Source organism: Bombus terrestris, chromosome 14 (assembly GCF_910591885.1).
Source record: "Bombus terrestris chromosome 14, iyBomTerr1.2, whole genome shotgun sequence".
Lineage (NCBI taxonomy): Eukaryota > Metazoa > Arthropoda > Insecta > Hymenoptera > Apidae > Bombus > Bombus terrestris.
Genome location: NC_063282.1, coordinates 4,894,713 through 4,922,064, shown reverse-complemented (window position 1 = coordinate 4,922,064; position 27,352 = coordinate 4,894,713). Strand labels below are relative to the sequence as shown.

The following is a 27,352-nucleotide window of genomic DNA, read 5'->3' as shown; positions in this document are numbered from 1 at the left end:
TTTTATATGATGGATTGTCTTTTAGCTGTTTTATATTTTCTTTTTAATGAAAAAAGGTATTTTTTAAGAAATAGAGCTTTTTGAAATTATACAATGTTCCAGTGTATAAACTATTAAACTTTGTGTATTAGCTTATTTCTTTATTAAAAGAAAGTATTAACTTTATGTTAATCTGTATAAGTTGTTTACTGAAAATACTATTTTATTGATTCATTGTCAAGCATATGTATTATCTTTATATTATATCTATTATATTTCAAATTGTTTTTATTTTCATTTATATCTCAGCATAAATTTGTCCTTTAATCTAATTTTATATTTTGGTGTATTACTCCTTATCGAACAAAATAAATTGGTTCTCTTATCATGGCTTATATCTTTTGCAATGTTTGAAAATATTTTAGATTATTATGTTAGATGTTATTGATGTAGACCTTATATGCAGTACAAAAATGTCTTTATTAAAAATTTTCATTTATAGGAAAAGTACATTCAAGAATTACAAAAAAATGATCCTTAACCGGATAATATTCGTTGTCAGAACACAAAACTTATCAACAACATCTTTAGTTGATTCTCGCTTATGTGCTCTTTGTTGCAGTTAACAGAACCAGTTTGATAACATTAACAGAATATGAATTCATATAGGAAACATAGACTTATTAAAATGCATCAAAACTAATGAAAAATAAATAACTGTATGTATGATGTGAAATGTCTTTTATAATCAACACCTTTTTCTTTAATATCGTTTAATTATAAGAAATATTAACCATGCTTTTTCATAAATCAATTCAGCAGCTCTGATATAATCATTTCTTAAATTATTTTTTACTATTAGCATTATTAACGACAATAGTCCTCGCATTTCTTAATCTTATTTTCAATATTGTCTATGTTAACAAAAGTCTATCAATTCAATAAGAAGAAAAAAAGAAGGAAAAAAAAGAAAGGAAATAAAGATTCGTTTCGAAATGATTTCGCGGATTAGAACGTCGTCGTAGAGCGTAGAATTATGCGTTGGAAATACAGGAAACTCTCTTGTTGGGCTTTTTGGTGTATTAATTACAGGTTATACGTAAATTCTTGATGATCCTTTATCTCGTAAAAACGAATTCGAAGAATTCTTGAAGAATTCGCAATTCTGCAATATAACTAATCCACTGTTTTTTACGACGCATCGAAATACTATCAGGTTCTTTTGGTAGCTTTGAGTTGCGGTGTACCGTGAATTTATGCATCATTAATGACGCTTAGAGGGTACGTACAATTACTCAGTTTCTTCAGCGACTACTAGACGAGTTCATTCTCCTCTATTCTTACGATTTAAATGAACACAGGTTAGGCTTATTCTTTTCGTGTATCGTGCAGCGAGTCATTGAAGTTCTTTGAGACCAGACCTTACTGATAAATCATAATGATCTTTTAGGATCTGGTTTAAAGGCAGTGCATTATGACTTTCTTGCCTGGCCTAGCTGTCGCGATCTAGAGAGTCCAAAGTGTCATTACTGGATGAATGAGTCAAATCACTTAGTTCATCCAAGTGTTTCTGCTTCTTGCGTACGTTCCAATGCAAACACTCTGCTAATGAATCGAACCAGTCGGTAATTTGGTCCGTAGCGCAAATGCTGGGCACTGGATAGATGGATGTGGTTACTCTCAGACTGAAAATAGTAGAAAAACATTAAAAATACGTAAAAAAAAAAAGATATTTGATATGGAAACATGATAACAGTGATAAGTAGTAGCAGATCGATAGTACTTTCAGCTTGCAGTACAGCTAACGTCTCGTTTCTAGGAAAATATCATATTCTCTCAGCTATGTAAGTTGACTTACATTCTGGAAATCTGAGAAACAATCAGTTGTAGCTGTAAGGAAACTCTCCAAGTGAGTTGAAACCAAAACCATGAAATCAAAATCTCTCTTCATGAACCCGAAACCATGGAAACATTGAAAAATGAAACGTACTTCAGAAGGAAGAACAAAATTAAAAAATGTATGAAGCAATGTCGTAATAAGTTACAATATTTTTAGAAGAACTGGAATTTTTAGAACTGATGAAAATAAAAAAAGACAAAGTCTTATAGTATTTAATAGTAGGACGGACCTGTCCCCGTAACGTAGTTCTTGTTGATTGCGACGATCAAAGGAGACGTAAGCTGTGCTACAGTCCCTGCTGTTAGCCATTATCTGTAATAACAGCCAAAAATGCAGAGAATTAGATTCAGAAATTGATTGATCTTTACCTATCGCCATGAAAGAGTTCCTGCCTACTTCTGCCATCGAATGATACCCATGAGGTGTTCCTGCTATCCGGTGAAACTGAGATCTATGATAGAAAAGGACTTTCAGTCAATCTTCAACAACGGAACGTGATATCTTCTAACAATTGTTTTTTCTTTATCAACAGAATGTATTGGGTTATGATATAAATTCATTCTGTTCTTACACACATGTCACATGTTGCAACAAATATAAAAACAGGATGAATACAACTTAGTAAGTCTAATTGATGGTATGTAGCGTACATTCTCCAGAATATATGTTGGAACAACGGTTCGAAAATTTGTTCAGAAGATAACAAAGCAGCGCATGGTCTGAGAATGTGGGCGATATCCACCAAGTTTCCTTCTATGGCAACGTCATAAAATACTGACACCACTATGATAAGGAACCTTTAGTGACCCACGCGGAAATACTATTATGTTAACGCTACATTAATTTTTAGAATCGAGGTTTCCTAGCTGCAATGATGATAAAATATTGAAAACGCATTTCCCTCAAGAATTGGCTCACATCCAGAAGATCTGATTTTAAGACTTCTGTAGCACCATGATAGCTTCAAAACTCCGATTAAGGCTCCTCCTCTACATTATAATAAACATCGACTTGTATTGTACAATTGCAAATCTGAATTTACGTAACTCTACGACTACAGTAGTATCGACTATCACTTTGAAGTTTCTTGATTCTAAAAATTCTATGATACTGGACTGTCAACATCTAAATCTCTGGTCAAAAGATTTCTATAGAATCTCTCAATTAATAATCTTCTAGAATAGAATCTTCCAACAAAAACAGATTATTGGAAATAAAATTTCGTGGAATTCTACAATTACAGTCTACTAATCAAATTCTCCTACAGTTACGAAATTTTTCCGGGTTTACGTTTTCAATACTTTTCGCAATTCAAGAGCTTTTCTACCGAAACTTGTGCTGACTATAAAAGGTGTTCGGCACATTGGTAGGATAGTGAAAAAAATTCGGAAATACCTTCAGCTCGACGCCAGCGGGCACAACGATCGGTCTGAAGGACAAAGAGTGAGGGCAGATCGGAGTGATCATAATCGCAGGTACTGAAGGATGAATCATGCTGGCTCCAGCCGCAACAGCGTACGCAGTCGACCCGGTCGGCGTGCTCACGATCAGGCCGTCACCCTGCACACTGGTCACGTGCTTGCCTTCGATGAAGAGGTCGATGTTCGAGAGATATGGGGATGGGCCTCGATCCACGACAACCTCGTTCAGCACCAGCAAATTCGTTGGTGGCCTCGGCTCCTTATCTTCTTCTTCTTTTCTTGTGATGATACATCTCAGCCTGCTCCTCAAGGTCAAGGCCGCGTGGCCTAAAGACAAGCCAAACGATTGTCAGATTTATAGCCCGCTTTTTATCACATTGTCAACTTTCAAACACACCTCTCGCGTGCTAACAAGTTTTTAATAAGCAACTTAATCGTTTCGTATGATTTGTTTCTTGTCTATGCAAATGTTTAGAAGAATATATCGAAGAAATAAAGAATATTAACTTGAGCGGAGAGTTGATTTAATTATGATGTCAATGATTGCCGTCATAAATATAATGTTAATAGCGTTATAAATGCTATATAGTAAAATGATCAACACGTTTATTTTACTTTTGGTATTTCCCTAAATCCTTCGTTTTTTGTCACGCTTTTTAATGTGAATAACGAATGACCACGCGGAGAAATTTGTTATACATTTATAATAATTACACAAAATATATCAAGAGTGCGTTCTTGTTAAACATTATGAAACCCTGCGCTATCAACAAGAAGGAAAGCAGGGAAATATTGAAGGACATAAATTATCGCTATCGCTGGGAACATCGTTGAGAAGTTCCACGTGCTTACCTTCTAGTACATTTGTTACTTGCTCCCGGAAATTGTTGAACTCAAAAGGTGTGAGAAATCCTAACGACCCAAGGTGAAATGCCATGACTGGTGGTACGGATTGTTGAAATAATAAACTGGCATATAAAAGAGTTCCATCGCCTCCCAGGCACACGATGAAGTCGATACGATCCTTGAATAAAAACATATAATAATGACAAATATAATATAAAATAATACAATAGAAATATATTTTAATTATTGAGAATTAATAAGAGCAAAAATAAACGTTTTATGGCGGCTAAAAGTAATTACCTGAAGATCATCCGTGCCATCTTTGAAAGTTTTTAGCTTATCTCGAATCTCCCGAAATCTGAGGTCCCTAGCTAAGGCTGGATCTTCCAGAACAGACGCCTCGACGAACACTACCATCCGTTTTTCCTACAAAAACATTCAAATATTACATTTCATGAATTTTAAACACAGAAAATTTAAAAATGCTCGTTGGCCTTTAGATAACTTGGTCATTAAATTAAAAAAATGTGCAACCTCGCTTCTGCAAGAAATATATTACAAAGCTATGCGACTAAGTGTAGATAAGTGTATGAAAAAAATCGTGCAATCACGTGATTCAAATCGATAGACCAGAGCACGAGCACAGAGTCTTGGCGAAGAGACTAGTCTAGTCTGACTATGATTACACAAGTGAAAGTATGATATCGTCTAAATAATATATGCGGACGTTCGATAATAGTTTTCCTCTTTGTCCAGTAGATCTGGTCATCGATCTCAATTTATGCACAATGACTTGCATAATTGTAATGATCGAACAGTCAAAGCATCGATGGAATTTTTTCGTATGAATTATACAATAGACATACAAAATGGTCAGACAGAAGAAAATAATACTTACTCGTATTAGCCACGTGACCAATTGTACAAACGGTGGCAATACCGAGTTATCACGGATCTTCTTGATGACTAGAACAGTAAGTGGCGGCTTATACCATGTCAATCTCTGAGAGGCTGGATCCTGAATGGTCCTGAAATAAAATAAACGGCAAATTTGTTAATCGAATCCTACGAAATTCTGGAGGATCGTTCAGACGATCAATATTATTGTCGATATTTAAGGGTTTCAACATTGTATTGACGATATACGTACACGAATTATCGAAAGATTCTGTAGAGTCCAGAAGGTCTCTTATGTAGGATAATGTTGAGATAATTACTATGTAATGTCTATTACGTAAGATAATTTAAGTACCTTAAATATTGGCGATGATATTGACAATAATATCGTGGACACAAAATATTGGCAATGATATTCACAATAATATTGATCGCTTAAACATTTCTTAACGATAAAATATCAAGAGATTCTTCTAGAGGCTTTATTATTACAAAACTTTAATCTTAAACATGACATGGTGTAATTAGTGATAATATCGACAAGTTCTCACGTAGAAATTTTATGCTCTGATTGATAGGAATTTTTTTACGTTTCAGGATGAATTGGACTTTTATACCTAATGAATATTGTCAATCTATAAAGATACGGTGGGTTGAACTCTTTAACATACTTTACGAGCTACCGCACGCGACTCGAACTCTTTTTAACATTTAGCCAACCGAATAGAGAGACCTCCCTTCTGTGAAGAACATCGCTGCGTAAGCGAAAAGGGAGATCTGCCTTTTCGACTTTAGCAACGCGTTCTCATTTTTTGTTGTTGCTGTTGTTATTATCAGTTATTGTTTTTCTACTTTTACAAAGTATAGTATATAATAAGATACAGGAATTTAGTGGTGTTAGAATCAATTAAAATGTTACACTATCAGTTATGACTAAATAAAGTTACAATCGAACGATACGATACTGTACAAAAATATTAAAATCCATTATGAATTTGTAATTTCAAGTCGTGTTATCAATATTTAGTTACCTTTAATATTTTTAATTTTACCTACATTATTTTATACTTTTAATTTGATCTTTTGGATAAACAATATGTGAATTCGTTAAATAATATCATTACCGCAAAATATAATTAACCACTTAAATAATTTTTAGACTTCTTTGTTTTTTAAGTAATGAATATTAGCCCTCGATATTTGGAAAAATATGCGGTTGACAACGTATAGGTCGACTTGTCCGAGCGCGGCGGAAACGTATAGCGCGCGTAGTTGGCTAAGTGTTAACATAAAGGTAATCGATTGTAAATCTTATCAGTAAATTAGGGTCACAGGGATCAAATATGCGATTATGTACATATTTTATGATCGAACGCGGTCATTGTCTTGGTTTTATATCGTTCATTACTGCTACCGATTCTCGAAGCTCTACGTTAACAATTTTATTAAAAACATTTAGAAAAAATGATAAGATACACAAATGAAAAAAAAATGTAGTGAAACTATTTCGTAGGGAATATACTTGCGCGTTACTCATCAGAAATATATAATTTAACGTATAATTTCCAATTGTCATAAACCGAAAATTCACTTCTAATGTTTCCACTTTTCTGTCCTGAATTTGTTGTGTAATTTTTAAGGTCAACTTGTAATGTTTTTATTTTTCTGTGTCGAATTCGTTGTGTAACTTTTAATTGCCAAATCACATAAGAACCGAAAATTCTCATTGATAAGTAGTCGCGATAGAAAGCCGATGATAAGTATTCACTGGTGTGTGTGACTAAAACGAAAACGAAGGTAATTCTTGATTTGGTAATTTACTGTCGAAGTATGGAGTTTGTCAGACATACCTCTTAGTTCCAACCATGGTGACACTAGACTGAGAGTTGTACTCGTACTGAACGTGGACCGAACACAGCGCTACGTATTTTAACGGTAAACAGTTGGGCCATGCGCAAGCGCACGAGACCTTTCGTACGCACGTGAGAACATCGTGGGGCGTTCTTACATGCAGAATACTTGAAATGACGCGAATAACTGATACACGTGCACGGTTTTATTTATTATTGTACCTTCATCGACTTCATTATTATTCTAAGAAATTTCATTAATTTCAAAAATATTTAATGCACATTAACATTTCAATCGTTCAGTAATAATCGCAAAGTTCAACTACGATTTATAGTCTTTGGTCGCATTTATTCAGATATAAAAAGTAAATTGATCGGAATTTTGACGTAACAGATTTATAAAAACAATTTTAATTGATCACTACAAAATTTTATACATCGGATTTATCGATACAGAAGATTATTAATTAAACTATTTTGACAGATCGACCTGAATACTAATTGTATGTATATGTAAACGGATGAATCATCTTAATTTTCACATTAAATATGCTCGAAATAAAAGCTTATCTAAGCACACGAATCGTGTCGACTTCAAAAATAACGATATGCTAAAAAAAACATCGTTAATCGACTTTCTTCCTATTTACGCACATAAACTGTATATGTTGAGTAATCACTAAATTATTATAATCATATTAGTGCGCGCTAATTTTAATTCATGAAATTTATGAAACTAAGATACTATTATGTAAAGTTCCCGACGATGATGTATCCAAAACATATCCAGAATCAAACGCAATCCATAGTTGTTTCTCGATTCTTTCGTTACATAATGTGATTGTCACAATGACAGCAACATTGTTAATATTACTTGAGAAAATCGAGATATCCTGCTTGTTTCTCAACTTGTTCGCTAACAACGTATTTCTTGAGTTTATAAAACCGCTTTCTACTTCCCACTGGCAAAACAACGCTTAGGTTCGCTTAGGAAGTCATTGTCACGGATAATTAGGTCAAAATAGTCGCGCACGGCATAGTTTTTATTTGGTACGCTCTCTTTTGATTTGTAAACTCACCTTCTAATTAACCGAGACGAAAAAAAGAGCAGAGGAAGATACTTTCCAATTCCGTATGATTTTTTAAACTTTGGAATTATCGAGTCATTTCACAGTAATGTCGTTCGACATTATATATATGCAGTACACATGCATTTGGAATACAACATTAATGGAATATCAGATAAGGTTTAAAATTTATGGTAATCAGAAGAATTATAAATGGAATTATAAACAGTTATTAGTATAGAAATAATCGGTAGCAATGAGTCGAGAATCAACTTTATTTTACCCTATCAATGTTCGACATTGGATAGAATAAAAGGATATATTTGAAAATTCTACATTTGGTCGGCGAACAACTTTCTAAAGTAATAATGCAATATTTGACACCACTAGTTTTGGAATTTTTCAATAAAAGAATTTAAAAATTATCAAGGCCTTCCTGCACAATAATTTATTAACTAATAATATTAGCATGTTGAATGCCATGGGAGTCACCGGTGACCGGAACACCAAGAATAATCATGAAGAGAGAAGAACAAATGTCAATAGATATAAATTTTTTATCATTACCAGCGTTACTACAATAATGTGACGAAATTAATGTAGTATAAAACATATAAAAATAGTTTTATTTACACATGAAATATATATCTATTATGTGCACCCCTCACTAATGACTGTAGGACATGGAAACACCCGCCACTTCCGTGTTTCAGCTTAATGAACAATAACCCTAAGGAACCTTTCGACTTGTTAGGGGACAATTAAGGGCCTTGACAATAAAGTAAAAAATGCAAAATCTTGTAATAGTTCTTTAGGATTATTGCGGGTCCGAATAAGTATGACCGACGGATGGATTATGGTTTGTGGTAAGTCACGGGACGTAACAACATGGAAAAATTATTTAGCAACGCGAAGAAACAATATGAGGTAATTAACAATCGCAAAAAATAAGTGAATCGAGCGAAATTGCACTATAGCGTTATGGGGCAGGGGTCACCGGTGACATCAATGAGATAAATTCATTAATAATGATTATACATCGTAACATATCTCTCGTAGGTAATATTTTAACGTTATATGTATCGCGTAATAAAAAATTCATCGTGGTGCCACGGCAAAACTTTGCAAAACTGACGTGACATTCAACATGTTAATGGATCGATAAATGATAGTGCAGATTGTGGATTTCTACCGAACAATTTTACTATTTTAGACAATTAAACGAATTGTGATTTGTGAAATTGCAGATTGATAATTTGTAACTTGCATCAAATTGCGTTAATATTGAACTGATAACGGTATCAGTTCAATTGCGCAAGAAGGCCTAGGAAGGTGGAGCATAGCACCGGAAAATAAATAATATATTATTCCTCAATAAAATTGACAAAATTTTTGCATTTTAAAGTTACATATGTATATTATATTATTTATGGAATGATCTAATAAATATTTTCGAAATTTATATATGTACTCACATGATCATTGCTGAATTTTTCATGATGCGCCCGCATGGCCCAAATTGTTGTACGGGACTAGGTGCATTTAGACTTCTAGTTCTCCTGTAAATAAAAAAAAAAACAAGTGAATAAACAATTAAGGTCATCGTTATGACAGTTACGAACATTTTATCATTCTTATCTAATCTATCTGTTTTCCACTTTCCATAAGAAATAACACAGTTCTGTTATTATCGCTTTAAAACGAGAAAAGAGTTCTGTATTTTAATTATCTTAGAATTTTGTTATTAATGAAATCTTTGACGAAATAACAAACCGGCACTGACGTCAAGATAGAGAATTAATAGTAAACATCACATGAAAAAGATACATTTGCATGAATGACTTGATAAATGATAATTGGAATAGCTAGAAGTAGCGATAAAAAAATAGTAAGTAACTAATCAACGACATAGGAAATGAGATTAAATTGTTAATTATATAATATCACTAGAAAGTAAAAACTGATGAGATCTTTGAAAATTGAGCGGCCAATATATTAGAAGCTGATAAATAGACACATATAATATACATTACATGTGAAAATATTAAAATGCAATATTCGAGTACATGAATATTCTTTTTCTTTTTTCAATTCCACGTATATACATTATACGTATATACATAATAAATAAATTGGACGGTAATTGCTTTACGCAGAAACTTAGTAGAATTGCTAATTCATAACGCTCATAACTGTGACACATGATTATAAATCTTCGAAGAAAGAACAGTGTCTACCTGAGCACTCTACTCCGTGGAATATTGTCTGCCGACGAGGTGATCGATTCATTCTTAAGACGATCAAGCATATCGCAATTAAAATAAAAATGGTCATTGCACTGAATATCCAGTAAAGGTGAGACTTGGTCTGCCATTTTGTAAGACTTTTATCGAATTAATCGGTTCTGCGTTAAATTTAATTCCTTTCCCAGACCTTACATAAAAAAGTCTATTTATTCCTTATTCTTAGCATCGATATACATATACACATATAACGTTATTCAGAGCAGAATATAATGTTTAAATATTCAGTTGGATTAGAAGTGTTCCACTCCGTTGTTCCCCTAAATATGTAGTTGGCGTACAACAGTTATATTATTTGATGAAACAGATATATCATTCGATACGGCTCGAGTAACCGCTAATAGCAGCAATTTTTCTTCATGATAGAGTCGACGCGAAAACCTTAGTAAAAGCTTAGTCGCAACGGTAGGATATCATTCACCTGGAAACACGAAGATTCTTGAAACGTTGCAAAATCATCTTTGTTTTGCGGAACTATGGAGTCATTAAAACCCGAAGGTCGACTAATGTGAAATTAATGCGATGTCCCCTAAGCGAGTTACCAAGAAATAGTAAGATTTACTCTCAAGGACGCGTTCTTGCTTTGTATCGAACCTCTTTCGTCATATGCTTTTCTACTAAATATTTACAGCTAAATATTTACAGTATAGCACTGGCAAAATTATGTGTACGCTGAATAAATTAATCGAACGGTTCTAAATGATTTTTTTCGGGATTTGGAGTGGCCGTTCGTTTATGATTCGGACAATTTGTCCTTTTTAGGAAAGTCCCAATTTCCTTTGATTTGGCTTTATGGTTATAAGATTTGCGATATGGTTAAAGAGGGTATTAACTCTATGTCGCGATGAGTCAGATCTAAAGTGAACATCCGGAAACAAACAAAACCCGAGGATATGTATCCACGAGAGTACACAATTACACAATTGGAAAGAATAGATTCCCTTCCCATAGAAACGATGGTACAAAGGAAAACCGTGGGGCGGAGAGTTAGCCTGTAAGGAGCAAACAAAACTCCTTGAGGAAGTCTTCAGACAACAGTCTTCATCAGAGCGTCATGCTCCTCGTGTTACTCAACAGCGCAACTAAATTAGCTAAACATAACATTATTCTGTATGCTAACTTGCCAGTGACTCTCTTCGTATATAATAAAGAGCGCAAATAAATAAACTAAACATACTACTACTCCGTATCTCTACTTCCACCTTGAACGTTAATCTCGATCAAGATTCACGATATCAATCGATCAATTGCAACTGACGATCGCCAATTAATTGAAAATTCGCAACAAGTTTCACGACCTTCCTCTTTTTCGACGAATTTTAATAATTAAATCAGCAATGTATGAATTATTTACTGGCGACGATAAAAGATTTTAATTTGTTAACTCCGAACTCATGTTGGAAAATCCTATTCAAAGAAACGAACCATCAATAACCATCCTTCGTGCATTACTTATTTCAATCTTGTTAATCGATGCACGTCAATGATTCTATGTACAGAATCGGCGTCTCTCTCTTAATGTTATCGAGAGATCTCGAAGAAATTCACTGACCCACAAACACGATCAAATTTTCACATCACTGAAACCGTCCAGAACCAGGGGAAATGATATTAGTCACAAGCGTAGCGAACATTCCTCTCGAAGGCAGTAACTTTTTAGAAAGGACCGAATCCCAAGGTGGCTGTACGCAGAATGACGATCAGATCGGAGGTAGCCAACAATTATGGGATTTTTTCTACGGAACCGTCGGTATAACGTAAATTTCACGGTTCTTGTCGACACTAACATTAACGTACGTAATAATATCCAATTATATCATATTACATTATCTTATCTTATCTTATCTTGCAACGAATCTTCGATAGTACGTTTCCGTATAAGCGTAAAGAATCGTAGTGCTGTGTCATTGATCTCAAATGACGGCGGATACTCGAACCATTAGAACCCGAATTATTTAGAAATCGAAGAAAAAAATAGTAAAACGAGAAGCAATCTTTACAAATTATTATGAGGATCTTTCGGACATCATTAGGTAACTTTTTCCTCTCGGTTTCTCTCGGTCCAACTATTCGACACACAACTTTCTCTCAATTGATTGAGAAACTCGAAGAGAGAAAGAGAAGCCTGGAGAAAAATGAACACGCTGGATGAGAAACGAAGGAAAAAGAGAAAGAAAGAGAAAGAGCCCTTTTGTTCACCAACAACGATCACGTATCCCTAATCGTGGCTTGGCCCAGATTGCCGTGCATGGAAAGCTTGCAAAACACCATGATCGATTTTCTTTCCCAACCTGTTGTCGGCTCTCTCCTCGACTCTGATCTGTTAAAGGAGAAAACGATCGACTCACGGCTACGTCCGGTTCGGTAATCGATTGCATCGAACGTGAATTTCTGAAATTCCGAACGCGATGGTTGTAAACGAGGTTGCTATTGGCGCGTAAAGGCCTACGGGAGCCCATAGGGCCATCAGTGACCGACCTACAAACTATGAAAAATGGAATATACCTGACGAAACGTGAACGCGTTCGCGCTCACAAAAGAAAGGAGCGACAGAAAACACTCCCACTGTGCCGATTCCATCAGGTACTACGATCTTTTTGTACACGTGTACGAAACGACGTACAATGCGTGTCCCCTTAATGATGCCTACCGGAGGCATCAACGTCATCCTTCTACTTCTAACGGTCTATTTCGTTGCCATGCGATATAACCTGAGATAAACAGTCCCGTTCCTTTAGGTTTGGACAGTGGAAAGATAACATTTGAGTTCGTAGGACGTCTTCTAAAAATATGCATGAGTCACTACAGTTCAATTCTTATTTACATAAACGATAACAGTGTATACCAATTAAATCACAACTTTTTGATCGCCTTTAACTTTAATCCCCTGTTTTTGTCTTATCAACGACGAAATTATGCAACGTTGTAGTTCTATAATTTCTGCATCGGTTATTTTTGTTAATTAATCGTTAAACGTTATCACGACTGCATCACGAGCCTCTGTTACATAAACGACAGATTGGAAAAAGCGAACAGTGTTTGATATCGGCACGAGCACATGTCGCCGCACGAGATTTAGGTTAACCAACACCTACCTCCAGTCCTACCTTAATTCGGCGTCGTCCATGTTGACCGATTTGTAAAACAGACGCGCTGTTTCCTCGAGGTTCTCAATGATACACACAGAATATGTTCAGAGAAAAGGATTTGAATTGGTGCAGGCACGTTTCATTACTAAATAAAAGTTAATAAATAGACGAAGCTCGTTGACGCAACGGGCGGGTCGACGCTGGCGTCGCGACGCCTGACGTACATCACGCATGCTCTAACACTGTGGACCAATCAATTGCGTACCGGATATACGCTTATGTTCGGATGATTTTGTTTAACTACTTTTACGCAATTTCCAGTATGAAAGTGACAATATGAAGTTCACAAAAACGAAGCAAAAAAGATAATCGAATGGAGTATTAAATCAGTTACATTATATTATACGGATTACTTCATTAACAGCCAAATTTGCATTAACATAAATTATGACTGTCATTCACAATTTTTTTTTCTTTATCAACTTATGTTAATGTAATCTATTTTCCATTTTCAATTTATGATAAATACATTACAATTTTTTTCTTGAAAATTTATGACATTACAGAGTAACCGTAAATTTATCTGTAATTGATACTTAATATTTTTTCATTTTTTCCAGATCGTACAGTCCCCGTACTCATCAATTATTCGACAAAATGTATAGTTTATACTGGAAACAAATTGTTAGCTTGCACGAGCGTCGCGATGAAGTGTCCCTGACTAACAAGAATGTTGAGCAAGCAAACTTCGCTCAAGTTTCGCACGAATTGGAATCGGATTACGCGAGGTCCCAGTTTAATTACGAAATTGAACAGCTGTATATGTACAGGTTTCGTGATAGTCGCGCTGCACCATTCGGTTTACTTTTCATTTCCTTTCCAACGAAATTCACGCTCGCTTCATATACATAATTATATATAACAACAAATTATTCTAATTAATTTAATTTTTCATAGTTTGAAATTTGCCTTTTACATAAACCTAAGATTAAAATATTGAATAGCCAAAAAGAAAATTAAATTTCCGGTACCGGGAATCGAACCCGAGCCTCCTGGGTGAGAGCCAGGTATCCTAGCCACTAGACCATACCGGATTTTATACTACTTCATAGGAAAATTTCGAAATTTAAGGAGATCATAATTCACTATTTTATATACTTTAATAGATTAATTGTAATTAAAGTGTTTGCAATTAATCAATCACTAGTTCACTATCATTATTCAAATTTTACCCTAAAACTAAGTCTCATATTTATCAATGTTTTATTAAATTTATTATTCTCGCGTATTTATCATTCTTCATTAAATTATAGCAGCCCAAGAAGGAATTATTTTTCCATTCCAATCTTTCAAAGGGTCGTAAAGTAATTTACTCACGGCCAAGTACCGGAACGTTTCCTGCGACGTATTTTCGTATCCTTGTTGTAGTCCTCGACGAAGGGCATGCATGTATCGTCCAAATCGTCCCCTCTATTCCTGACGACATATCGCCAATCGAGCATTTCGCTCGCACTTCGACGTCTCTGTTTATTTCCCACCATGTTTATTACCTATGCAATATCTTTTTTTCTCGAATAGTTTTAGTAACTTCGTGCTGAATCGTGGATCTTATTGTATATTTTCAATAATTTGCCAGTCTAAACGTTTCCCCGTTGGAGCAACACATTTTTCACAAATCAAACATTTTATGGTTTCACGCACATATTCAACACTTTAATAGTTTTAATGTCTCAATAATTTTTAAATTATTTTTACGTTCCTTTGTTTTATAGCGTTTGGTACAAATTTTCAGTGACTCTTATGAAGTCGTAGACACATTTGACGATTTTTGTCACACGCGATCGACCATAACGGATCTCCAATATCAATCAACTACCTATCACGTGACACTTGATTAACGCGCCACTTTTGAACGCCCTGAGGCACCGCTTTCTTTCTTTTTTCGTTTGCGCAACGAAGATGATTATTATGCCAGCTTAAACTAAACAAAGAGCCAGTTGGAATAAGAAAAAAATTAGTTAGATTGAGTTTAGTTGATATTACTTGCACGCTTATGCAAATGAAACTTTGCAAGCGTTGCGCAATTCCCACTTGTCGCTTGTAAGTTCGCCTCCATCTTTTATGCTTGACGTGCAATTTGCACAATTTTCAACGTTCAAACGAACGACTATTTTTTCAAATATAACAAGTCAACAACCTTTTTTTGGCACAATTTCCATAAAAAATTCAATTCTACTTATTTGTCTTGATTTTAACATAATTAGAACCTATTTCTTGTAGTTCAGAAAGATTGCACTTACGAGTAATTAGTGACCCGTTGAAAACGTTTGTATTATTCACCGTTTTAATTTACGATTTATTAAAACGTCCACTTCAATTTATTTTTTCGGTAACGGTTTATTTTCTAAACTGACAATATAGTAATAGAAAAAAAATGTTGCAAGTATTATGTAATATATACAATACCTTATTTTCTAATTTATTATCGTACCAAAGGTTATATGTAGATCTGAAACTTTTATGCAAATGCATATTCTGATGGATGCGTGTGAATATGAAAATAAAATATATGCATAATACTCATTTTGATAATAAAAATTATAATAATCGCGTATACACGTAGGTCGTAATTAGGAATCTTCAGATCACTAATATAGTTTCTTATTTTTTCAAACTAACTTTAATTTTATATCGATGGTTATGTCAATAGCAATTAAGGATCGATCGCTTAAACAGATAAGAATATTCTATTTTAAATTGTCTCCAATTTGGTATCGAAATTTACATGGATTCGGTCAGTTTTTCGAGATAATTTTCTTTGATCGCACAAAGTCGCTCGTCGATCGTTCAAATCGAGAAATTACACACAACTATTTTTAAAAGAGAAAGCATACTTACAAGGCCGGGAATTCTAGCTTTTAAGCGTATCGTCGCGAGTAAAGAAATGTTTCCGGAATTCTTATTCTGGTGAATGAAACGATCGCGTAAGTGTATACGGTATACAGTAACGAGCGTACCTCGATCGACGACTGCTCCGATTTCACTGAGCAACCAAGCCTGTACTGGCTACAGCCTCTGAAAGGCACTTACGGCTTTCTAACTCACACACATCCCCACCAATCTGCACCAACTATCTGAATGTACACGCAGTACATGACAAAAAACATGTAGGGGAAGTGGCGATGGATCGTTCGATCGTCGCCATCAAAATTTGTTGTAGTATTATTCTGCGATTGAAAAATCTCAGCAACTTGCAAATTTTTAATGGAAGAACCTGTCTTACGATACGTTGAACATTGATTAGATAGATGAACATTTAATCGTAATTGCTAAAACAGTTCATTATTTTATTCCATGATTGTACGTTTCCTCGCTGAGTTTCCATCCGCAATAAATTTCCAGAACGATTCAGTGAATGTTGTTAATTAGGCATGATCACTATTAGTAGCAAATTCAGTAAACCTTATCCAAAACCTTTCAACAGGATCTTTCGAAAAAGGATCATCGAAATTTCCATTTGTTCTACTTCATTGTATTCATATTTTGTGTTTCTTCGTAAAGCTTTGAAGTTTTATAATGTTTGTTGTTAATAAAAGATGGATTAATATATATATATATTCTGTATAGTGTATATATAATAGTGTATATTAGTGTATATATATGAATTACGTATGTATCTGGATATAGTATTTGGAAAGGATACACCAGGTTGGAATATTCTACATACTACGTACAAAAGTTTAAGATAACCGGAAAAGGAGAACGGGAGAGTTTCCCTTTATTGACCTAGCAACAAGATCCTCGCGTTTTCGTAACGGACCCTAGCGAATAGCAGACCATATTGAGTACGTTAGAACATTTTGGTGATAGTAGCAGCGTAGTATAGTCGGATTGTATAATTTTAATTTCCAAAATATCTCTAAACTGCACTTCTTACATTAGTAAACAAAGATCTTATTGGATGTGATATTTCACCAATTTGCTATTTAACATAAGTCAAAGAGTATATCGCACATAATGTATTTAATTTTGTTTAATTATTGGTTATTATTAGAGTGAGATTTTCTCGTGAAACTCAAGTTAATTTGTTTTCAAAGTTTCTGAGTTCATATGTACATACTTGTTGCTTTGCGCCTGCGTTCCATACTTTCTGGAACTTTCAGATAACATATGCATTTAGATATCCTTTTCACGACATATCCCTTTGTTCTCCCTTTGTTAAAAGAGAAATGCTTGAAAGAAGAAAGGTTCCTTTCATGGCAGTCTCGGCACTAATTTAAGCTAGTCTAGCTAATCGTGGTAAAAGCGACAATGAAAGGCGAACGAACGATTAACCGGTTCATTTTCAAAGAGACCTTACAGCTGCTTGACAGCCTAAATCGAATTGAACTCGACCTACTTTTATTATTCTTTTTAAAATCTAATAGAATATCCGACTTTTGACTCATCATATTAATAATAGATATTTACACGTATGTATGATATCTAATTTTATTCTTTAACCATCAATTTTATCTATTTTCACTTTTCAACGATCAATTTTATTCATTTTTTGTTTAACAAAGAATCACATCATATTACCTAATTCTACAATGGTTAATTTTATATATCTTTAGATAAAAAGACAGTCTCCAAGACTGAAATTTCCTTTCCTCTCATGCCCATTGTTCTTTCCCCTAACGTTTTCCCTCCGGCGTTAGATCTTGATAAGAAAAACCGTAGTCGACTTCCGGTCGTCGACTTCGTAAGTACAATAGTGTTTATTTCTGTCGCCTGTTCTGTCGGACAGTTACGAATAGAATAAAATATGTGTATACCGTGGGCTTAAATTTAAGGAGACACGAGAAAAGGAAAGAAAAATTTATTCGATTCGTTGCACATATTCGCACACAAAGAATAACTTCCTGTCGATCATTCATTTCGATCTACTTTGGAAGTAAGCAAATCCACGTATAACTACTTGGCAAGCCTTCAATTTCGATTTTCTTGAAAATGAAGCCTACAACGTAATCTTGTTATTTTTGGTTTTCGTCTTATCTCGAGCTGTAAAATTTCCTTGATTTCGCCTGTAACAAGGATTTAAACCCACGGTGTATATGTCGGTAAAGCTCCATCGCGAAGAAAATATTTCTCGCGAATGCGAGGCGCTCCATTCGATGCTTCATCGATTGCATAATAAACAGTGGTATGTTCTGCGAGAATATATATAACAAGCAGGTCGTAAGGCATAACTGTAAACCAGTTGCGTGTAATGCAATTATGGTATGAAAGTGATCAAAATTTATTGCAGCCGCCAGTGCCGGCGTTGCAAAACCGATGGGGCGAGAAACAGAGTGAAGTGTCCCGTGGAGAAACAAGCGTTTCATCAGGGCCGTACCGACTGTGCCATTATTTCCACTTTTTTCTCGATATGCCACTAAAAATGATAATTTATGCTTTTTACGTTATGTTGCTTTCTGTTAAGATCTGTGGCGATTGAGGTGTATAAATTAAAGTAAGTTCATGATGTCAGCAAGGAAGAGAGTTCTATGTGAAGCGTCAAATAGATAACAGTCTCATTTGCAAGTCAAATAGAGGGAAGTTTGACGAACTCGGGATCTATGTATACTAAAAGTTATCATTTCTATTTTATTTATAAATTTAGCTTTTATTCTGTGTGAATCATAGAGTGGATAATAGAACTACTCGAAAACTGAAGAAAGAAAATTGGAAGTTTCGTTCTTAAATATAGAACTGTGTGAATCATTGAATGGTTAATAGAATCACTTGAAAAATAAAAAGAGAAAATATTGAGAATTGTGAGATACTGAGTCAGAAAATTATGGTTTGTTATTTTGACGTTAAATACAACCTTCTTTACTACTTTACGTGTTCAAGAAAAAATCTGGCTACGACATTTCTATAATAAGATCTAACAGACGAGCGCTTTCCACAGGAAGATAATGCTCGGACTTATTTTGTGCATTTCATGAAATAAAATACTTTCTCGCGGAGGAATACAAAACTGGCGGTTTGAGGATGATATTGTGGTTAACAGTGAGATTACGTCTTTTTAGAAACACATTAAAAGTGGCGAGCAAGTGGAAACGAACGTACAAGCGATCATCGCGTTTCCCCCAGTTAAATTGCCACGATGGGCAGGAAAGTGGAAAATTATGCAAATTTAACGAATGACATCGCTTACAATTGAATGAAAATGTATTATAAAAAAATGAAAGCGAATGAAATAAAATTGGGATCAATTTTGACGTACAGTAGAAATAAAAATGACATGTATTGTTCACATAATCAAATTTCTGTGTAATCAAAATCAAAATTTAATATGAGGGAAGATTATTTATTTTAAATTTTATATACATTAAAATTTTAATATATCATAAAAATAAGAATTAATTAATTCAATATTATACTGTACAATTCTCTGACATACAGTAGAATTAATATTCAATATGCCCTGCTGTATAAGCGAAAGCATAGTTGTGTTCGACATCTGATCATTGTATTTCTGATTGTTTTTGTATTTTCTAATTTTCTATTTTTTCAAAAATTCTTACATGTTTTAAGGTTTATCTATATTAATCGCAAAATATAATCTCAAAATACCCAATGATAGCTGATACCCAATGATACCCAATGATGTAAGAAGATCATAAAAATTCAAGCGCTAAATATGCATTTTCATTTCAACGGTATTTACTGAAAATTTGATGTAACTATGCATATATGTAGTACTTTACTACATCAGATTTTATACATACTTACATTACATTATATACAATACAGTATATACAAACTTGAACAAGGATCCTTCGTATAAAACGATGAAAGGTTATTGCTAATGTTTATAGAATTATTTTGTATTTCTAGTATTTCTAAACGTAACAGTATAAAAATACTTGGAATTTCATGAGCTTATCTTCACTAAAGTAATCTACGCTTTGCAAGTAGCACTGTTGGTGTAGTGGTATCATGCAGGATTCCCATTCTTGCGACCCGGGTTCGATTCCCGGGCAGTGCAGAAAATTTATTTTTTATTTTTGAGAAAATATTTCTAAAGAAATACAAGCATGTCCTTCCAGTATTTTTTAAATATAAATAATTTATTGTATTAAAACCATGATATATTAATCTTTTCTTAAAAGAAAATTACTTAACAATTTCTACCACTACACCTGTCATTTAAATCCATATTTCTACGTTCTAACGATAAAATTTAAAGCAATACTTCATACCTTTTATCACTACTACACTTACTACTATCACTTTTATCACTTCTATGTTATAATGTCAGATTTTAAGCGAAAATATTCGAATAGAATTTTTAGAGTAAAAACGATGACTGTTATCAATTTCATTTTCAAAAAGTTTTAACCAGTATTTCATAGCTTTTATCACTACACTTGCCAGTTAAATTCGTACTTCTATATTTTAATGCCACATTTAATGCAAACATATTCTACCATTTTGCATTGATTAATTTCTGTGGATTAACTGAGAATACTTTAATCATCGTTATCATGGTAATTCGACGTGAAATTTTATCCGCAATAGCCCGGTTAACTTGGAGGATTTGTTTTATTACCGATAACAGTACCATACCTGATAATTTTATCGATACTTGAATATCGTTTGAGCAAAACCGCCCTACTCAGCACACTGCCACTACGTTGCATCACTATATAACGGGTACCACTGAAACGACTGAAACGACTCGACAACGTACACTTTCGATCGGTGTTTTGCTGGACAAAGAAGAAAAATAAAAATTTCCAATGATAAGACGGAACCTTAGCGATAACCCAACAAACATTGATAAAAACAGATCGTGTTCGCGTGCTTTACCAGTGCGTCTTGATTTTTGACTGACCTGATGATTCTGAATTCCCAAGATGCTGTCCCCTCCAAATTTCCTCTCAGTTTCCTTATCTTTAAATCACAAATTGAACACGTGATATATAAGTTCAAAGCAACTATAAATTAGTCATAGTCTTGCCATATTAGCTCGAACGTATTCTCGAAGGAAGACGTAATGTTATATTAGAATGTAAGTATCGTTATAAAGGAATTAACTCGTCATTTGAATGATAATTTCTTTATTTAGAGATACCTTATCTTTTAACACGTACTTTTGCTTTATAGGAAATTAATTATGTCATATTTACTCTTGTAATACTGACCTAACTGAAATTGTTTTTGTCTTTACCAAGATAATTAGTTCGTATAATCTGAGTAATATAATAATAGTTCATGTTCAGATACGAATTCAATCGGTAGTAATTCAATCATCTAAGGACTGACTAGAATTTGGTTCCAAAAAATGAAGTCATATTGCAATTTTTAATTTCATAATTATGAGAGTTTTTGTAAATGTTAGGAAACAATACTACTAACAGTGAAGAGGTTAAAGAATCTGACCTAGTCACGAGTATTTTTATCTAGCTAATGAACAAAGCTTCCAATCTGACACTAGGCTTATTGTTAGTCTTATCAGATTTCATGCTTAGTCTTATTTTGGTACGTTATCAAAGATCATTCGGTGGACTTTCGTAATTCAGTTAGGAGTTTTCGTGTGGTTATATTGCGTTAAACGATGATCAAGATTATTCTGTTGGATTAAATCTTCCACAATAAGTGAGTAATTAATAGTATTAGTAAATTGACAAGTCATATAGTAGATTATAAACTTCATAATTTCCTAATAAATACGATTATTACTAGGCTTGTTCCAATTATCTAAGAAAATCAATTGGCATTGCTAATTCGTGACACGTAACTTTCAACATTTCACTAATGATATTAATTGAATTATACAAAATAAACTAAGAATAAGTGAGATTAATCTGTATTTTTTTTTTTTTTTTTGTTTGCAACAAAGTTGTCAACCTGCTTTTTGGATATCTTCTTACTTGATGTACGATGTGAAAAATTTTTACAGAGCGATAACCTCGGCTAATAAGATAAAAGTTTATCATCTATCGCTAACAACAAATTTGCTTTTTTATAAGACTTTGTTTATAATAATTATAGAGAAAAGGAAATCACCGTTTAGTCACTCAAATACACGTAAACTGACGAAGAAGAACTATTATCGCCGAATGGCGACAATGACATTATGATCTTGAAAATGATAGTGGAGTATTGACAAATATAGACAGATCGACCGCGATCTCGACCCTGCATGCAAGTTACCATGCTTGGATAAGTTACGTGGTAATCATTGACATTCTTCGAATAACATTTACATAGAAGCAGAAGCATTGTTTAATCAACATTTTTTAATCGACATTTGGGAGATACTACAGGCTATTCACTTAAATATTTGCTTCCTCGATTTTGTAAATTGTAACACGTAAATGCATATTCTTATGTTTGTATAATGAGATACTTAAAAATATTAGCAACTTTTTCTTTTTTCAATAGGTGGTTTACAGTCCCATCAACTATTACGTTATAACAGTTACTATAATAACACAAAGAATTAATTTGAATCAACTATTATAATAGCTATTATAATAATATTAAGAAATATACATATGTATATTGTCAAATAATAATACAATGCATTTAAGGGTTAATTAAATGTTTACCTATTCTAGATGAAAGTGAAACTCTTTATGCACCAAACTATTGTTTCTAGTTGATTGAACGTTCTTTTAGTTATAACGGGGAATCGTAACGAGGAATATGATCTTTGAACCAGATTGACGTCGATGATCGTAAATGAAATCAACTAGAACGACTGTGAATTGGATTAACTTTCTTGATCCGACAGGACTAACTTGTTCTCGAACGCTTGGAAACCAGTATCCTCAGTGCGTGTCAATTACACTGCGAGAAAGTTCCTTCTAAGGCTCAAGGTTAATTTGCAACATTCGGTCGATCGAAAGCTAGTTTCTTTTTTAAAACGGTCACGTCAGTTATGAAAAGCTACACTATGCTTCAGAGTATTTAACAAATAAAGTGATCGTATTTAACAAACAAACAGGCATAAACAATTCGATGAAGAAACTACTATAACGTATCTAGAACTAATCTAGAACCAATTAGAAAGCACATGTACAATAATAGACGAAACAAATTCCATGAATTAAATTATGCAGAATGCTAAAGGAGGAAGGGAAGTAATTCGGGTTAGGAAGCGTTCTCTTGTGAGTTACGAGAAAGCTTGCTTCTTTACGAAAACAGGAACAAGAGGAATGGATGTGCATTCCAAGCAAAAACTCAAACATTGTAAACGTATACAGTGTCATGATGGGACAGATTTTGTATTTTATATTGTAAAAGCAATATATAACAGAATATTGATTAATATTTCGTATAAAGACATGGTGAGTAAAAAGAATACGTTATGTTTTTGCTGATAGATATTGGACCCATGTGGATTCTAGCAGAATTTAAAATATTGCTTTTGCAATATAAAGTGAAAACTCTGTCTGGCCGAAAACTTTTGCACATTACTGTACATAAACGGTGCGTTACACATATATTTCGTTTGAGATATTACGGAACACAAAAAACACAAAAGATCATACAAGGACTCTTTTGTCATGCTGATGGCGCTAGTTACAAGGGCAAGAATGTTAAAAAGTAGAAATCTGCGTTACCTTCGAGGTTCCACTGCCTCCAAGTAATCGACTGTTAACTCGCATCGCGTGTTGCTTCAAGAGAAAGAGAACTGGTTAGATATCAGTGAAGAATAGATTAGTCAAATAACGTGTATCAAATTCTTAACATTTTGAAGAATTTTCAGTATTAGCTGTTTCAAAACCGAATCATAGAAATTTTGCATTTGTACGAGAACAATAAGCAGATAATGTATACATACAAGGAAGGTTAAAAACATTAATATTAAAATAGATATAAAAATGACTTATGTAATTCACTCCATCTGCTAACAATATAGAGATCTCATTAGAGTTTGAAATTAGGCTGTGGCTCATTAACAAGTGTGTATATCATTTGTTGATAAACTATTGATTGAGCGCTAATTAGACATTAATTGGATATCAATAATATGATAATTCTAATATTACGATCACGATGTGCGTGCATTTATATGTAGCTTTCCATTGTATGCACTATTCCAAAATAGAGAGCGTTGTTACAAATAAGAATAGCAAGGTCCGTTTTCGGCCTTGCTCTAGATCGATTAAATCATTTCTGTGAAGGGTTTCGATCTAAGCTTGTAGTACGTAGAAAGTATTAGGACTATAAAAAAAAAGAAAAGAAATTAAGATCTTTGATAGAAGATAAACATCTTTGTTGTGATTTTTCTGTCATACTTGAAGATCACAGATAAAAGACATAATAAGTCTACTTTTATTGGTTTTCTGGTTTTAAAGCCAGTTAATGATTAAAAGGATGTATGTTAATATGAAATATTCGAAATGCGAATAATTAGATCTAAATTTACAAATTTTCATGGAAAACCAATAAACCAATATTTAAGCGGGATGATATTGTATAATATTATAGTTAGCCTCGTAATTAGAGTGAGGATATTCATATATATATCTGAGAGTGTGTACAAAAGTATATTCATAGTAAACTATTCAATATTTAATAAGTGAAATAAACCTCTGATTGAGTCTCATTTCTTTAATTGTATAATAATAATACAAATATAAATTTGTATTGAAGTCCTCAGTCTACTTATAAAGGCCACCATCTTTTAAATGTTCAAAATATTCACAAAATCACATATTTAGAAACAAAATAAAAAGTAAATAAAAATCTAAAAGCAAATAAAAAGACAATTTTGAACTTGGTTGAATGTATTCATTGAATATTGGCTAGTATTCTTACAAAAGGTAGAAATACGGGTGGTTATAACGAGTTTCTCTTGTGGATTTCATTTGAATAATAATACTGGAAAAAAGGAAAAAATAAATCATGGGCGGCGGTTAGGAATCGAACCCGAGTCAATCGCTTGTGAAGCAAAAATGCTGAATATTACACCACAATAACATTTTGAAAGTGAAGTCAGCCCCACATTGTGACCTATTGCTTAATACAAATTGATATTGTAGTGGGTTTGAGCATTCTTTGCCCTTGACTTTTACACCAACTGTAAAGAAATTTCGTGTCCATGGATGTCACGGCCGTGTCTCACAATCAATGAGCGTATCTCTTATTTTTAACGCGTGTTCCACAGGCGCGCTCCTTGCGAGTCCGATAGACGTGAGTGCCAATTTATTTTCGGCCAGCCGCTTCTATTAATTATACACGCGACAAAAATCAAATAATATTATGATACGCGAGTTAATACGTGTAACAAACAACGCGCGTTATAATCGGTGACATAGATTCGCACACGATTCATGAAATTTAAATGATATTCCATAATTGGAACAACCTATCGATCCTGCATCTAGATCGTTCTTGAATCGATTAAACTTCACCAATCAACACGTAATCGTAATTTATAATCAAATCATTTTTCGACTTTAATCTTGCGTCAATTATTTTAACAGAATATTAATTGGTTAGTTTAACAAGATATTGATACGAATACTACCTGAACGTTTGCTGTTTATCGTGCATCTTGATGACAATCGTTTTTTTCGAAGCATTTTCATCCAACTCAAGATCCACCATTGCTCTAGCCAACTGCAGATCTCTCTCATTCATCCTGTTCAGCTTTCTCTCTTTTCCTTCTATTGTATATTCTATCACCGTGAAAAATAATTGTTGATGTGGTATATTTGATCGTAGAAACAATGTTGACTTGTTTTGACGGATGCACTATGAATCAGCAAAGGATCTAGTTGCGAGAACCACACCAAGAGATGTCTCGTCGCGTACTGAAAGCGAACACTCACGGAGTTAACTTTATCGAGGTTGTTACACCTATGGATCGGTTGCTACTCTAATGGAATCCTCTTTCCCTTCCCTCCAACATACTTTTCTTGCCACTCGCCGAATGCATAATATCCTCGTGTTAATACCGGCCGTACAATTTTATTATCCTCGGCCGCAGTCCAGGCAATCTACTCTTTCGCGATACATGCTCAGCACAACCGTCTGTTCCACTTTCGAATCATCTCTATACTTCCCGCTTTATTCCCTATTGGTTCTTCGATTCCTGTTCGTGCGTCGACTCACTTAGGTGATCAAAGACAAAAGAATGGTAGATGACATTTCATGGTAGTTCATTTGTTCAACGGTCCAATGTTACCTTGCTCAACCTGGACATTAATCGTCTGCGTAATATTCTTCAGTTGTGTAAAGACATAATGGAAATTACTTCGCTATGAAATTCTGCACTTTTGTCTAGACTGCTCGTTGAATAATGTAAATAAAGGTTGTGAATGTTTTTCAGACGATGCAGTTTTACAGCAGACGACGGTAGGCTTTAGTGTTTGATTATTTTCAACATTGTCAATTTCATATCAAAATATGTACAATTCATTATTTACAACTATTGAAGTTCTTTCGAAGACGGTATCTCGAAATTGTCTATCTAATCACATAATTAGGATTTACTGTTCTACTTGGATAAATTGTATTCAATTTTTAGAGAACTGATGCAGAATGCTGTAAATAGTTGTTGTTACAGTTCTTATATTTCTAACCTGCTTAGGTAATGTTTTACTATTCTTAATCTATTTATCTAATTAGATGTGACTCTGCATTTTGCACCTCGTATATGATTCTATTGTATATATTCATCAGATAATATGTGTTTTTATATTCATGGCTCCGAACTCTGAAAGATTGTTCTTTATTTTATGCTAGATGGCGATATTCCTTTCTTCTTATAGTTCCTTTCAAGCTCAGTCGGTAAACTTCATATTGCACATAAAAGAAGAATTTTGGTACTCGTGTCAGTCTTTTTTTATAAACTTAAGCAACGTACAAAAATTAGCACACAACGTGAACAATAGTTTTAAATGTAAAATTAATGCCAAAGATGCTTTCATAATTGGTGTCTGTATATCATGGTTCATCAATGTACTGAACAATTGACTGTTTCAATACATGATGATTTTTGCGAAGTG

General features: G+C 33.8%; 1 protein-coding gene, 1 long non-coding RNA gene and 2 other non-coding genes across 13 annotated transcripts in view; 2 read left to right on the top strand and 2 right to left on the bottom strand.

The window, feature by feature from the left end:
- LOC125386272 overlaps positions 1-27,352 on the top strand; it is a 336,686-nt gene that overhangs the window by 269,994 nt on the left and 39,340 nt on the right. The gene's annotated exons all lie outside the window — the stretch shown is intronic.
- On the bottom strand, positions 441-26,103 carry LOC100643297 (NAD kinase). Of its 10 annotated transcripts, none has more exons than XM_048411791.1 (9): positions 25,870-26,103; positions 23,957-24,010; positions 9,436-9,519; positions 5,045-5,174; positions 4,447-4,572; positions 4,153-4,324; positions 3,275-3,627; positions 2,109-2,191; positions 441-1,664 (listed from the first exon to the last, which is right to left on the bottom strand). In XM_048411791.1, the coding sequence occupies exons 1-9, from the start codon at positions 25,980-25,982 to the stop codon at positions 1,472-1,474; spliced, it is 1,308 nt and encodes a 435-aa protein (XP_048267748.1). In that variant the 5' UTR covers positions 25,983-26,103; the 3' UTR covers positions 441-1,471. The 10 variants fall into 10 exon arrangements, with proteins under 10 accessions (XP_048267748.1, XP_048267747.1, XP_048267750.1 ...); XM_048411790.1 differs by lacking the exon at positions 2,109-2,191 and adding an exon at positions 2,248-2,330 and having other exon boundaries at positions 25,870-26,094; XM_048411793.1 differs by lacking the exons at positions 2,109-2,191; positions 23,957-24,010; positions 25,870-26,103 and adding exons at positions 2,248-2,330; positions 14,730-15,333; positions 16,370-16,438.
- TRNAE-CUC lies at positions 14,375-14,446 on the bottom strand. Its single transcript has one exon. It is a non-coding gene; the product is annotated as a tRNA-Glu (tRNA).
- TRNAG-CCC lies at positions 20,300-20,370 on the top strand. The gene has a single exon. It is a non-coding gene; the product is annotated as a tRNA-Gly (tRNA).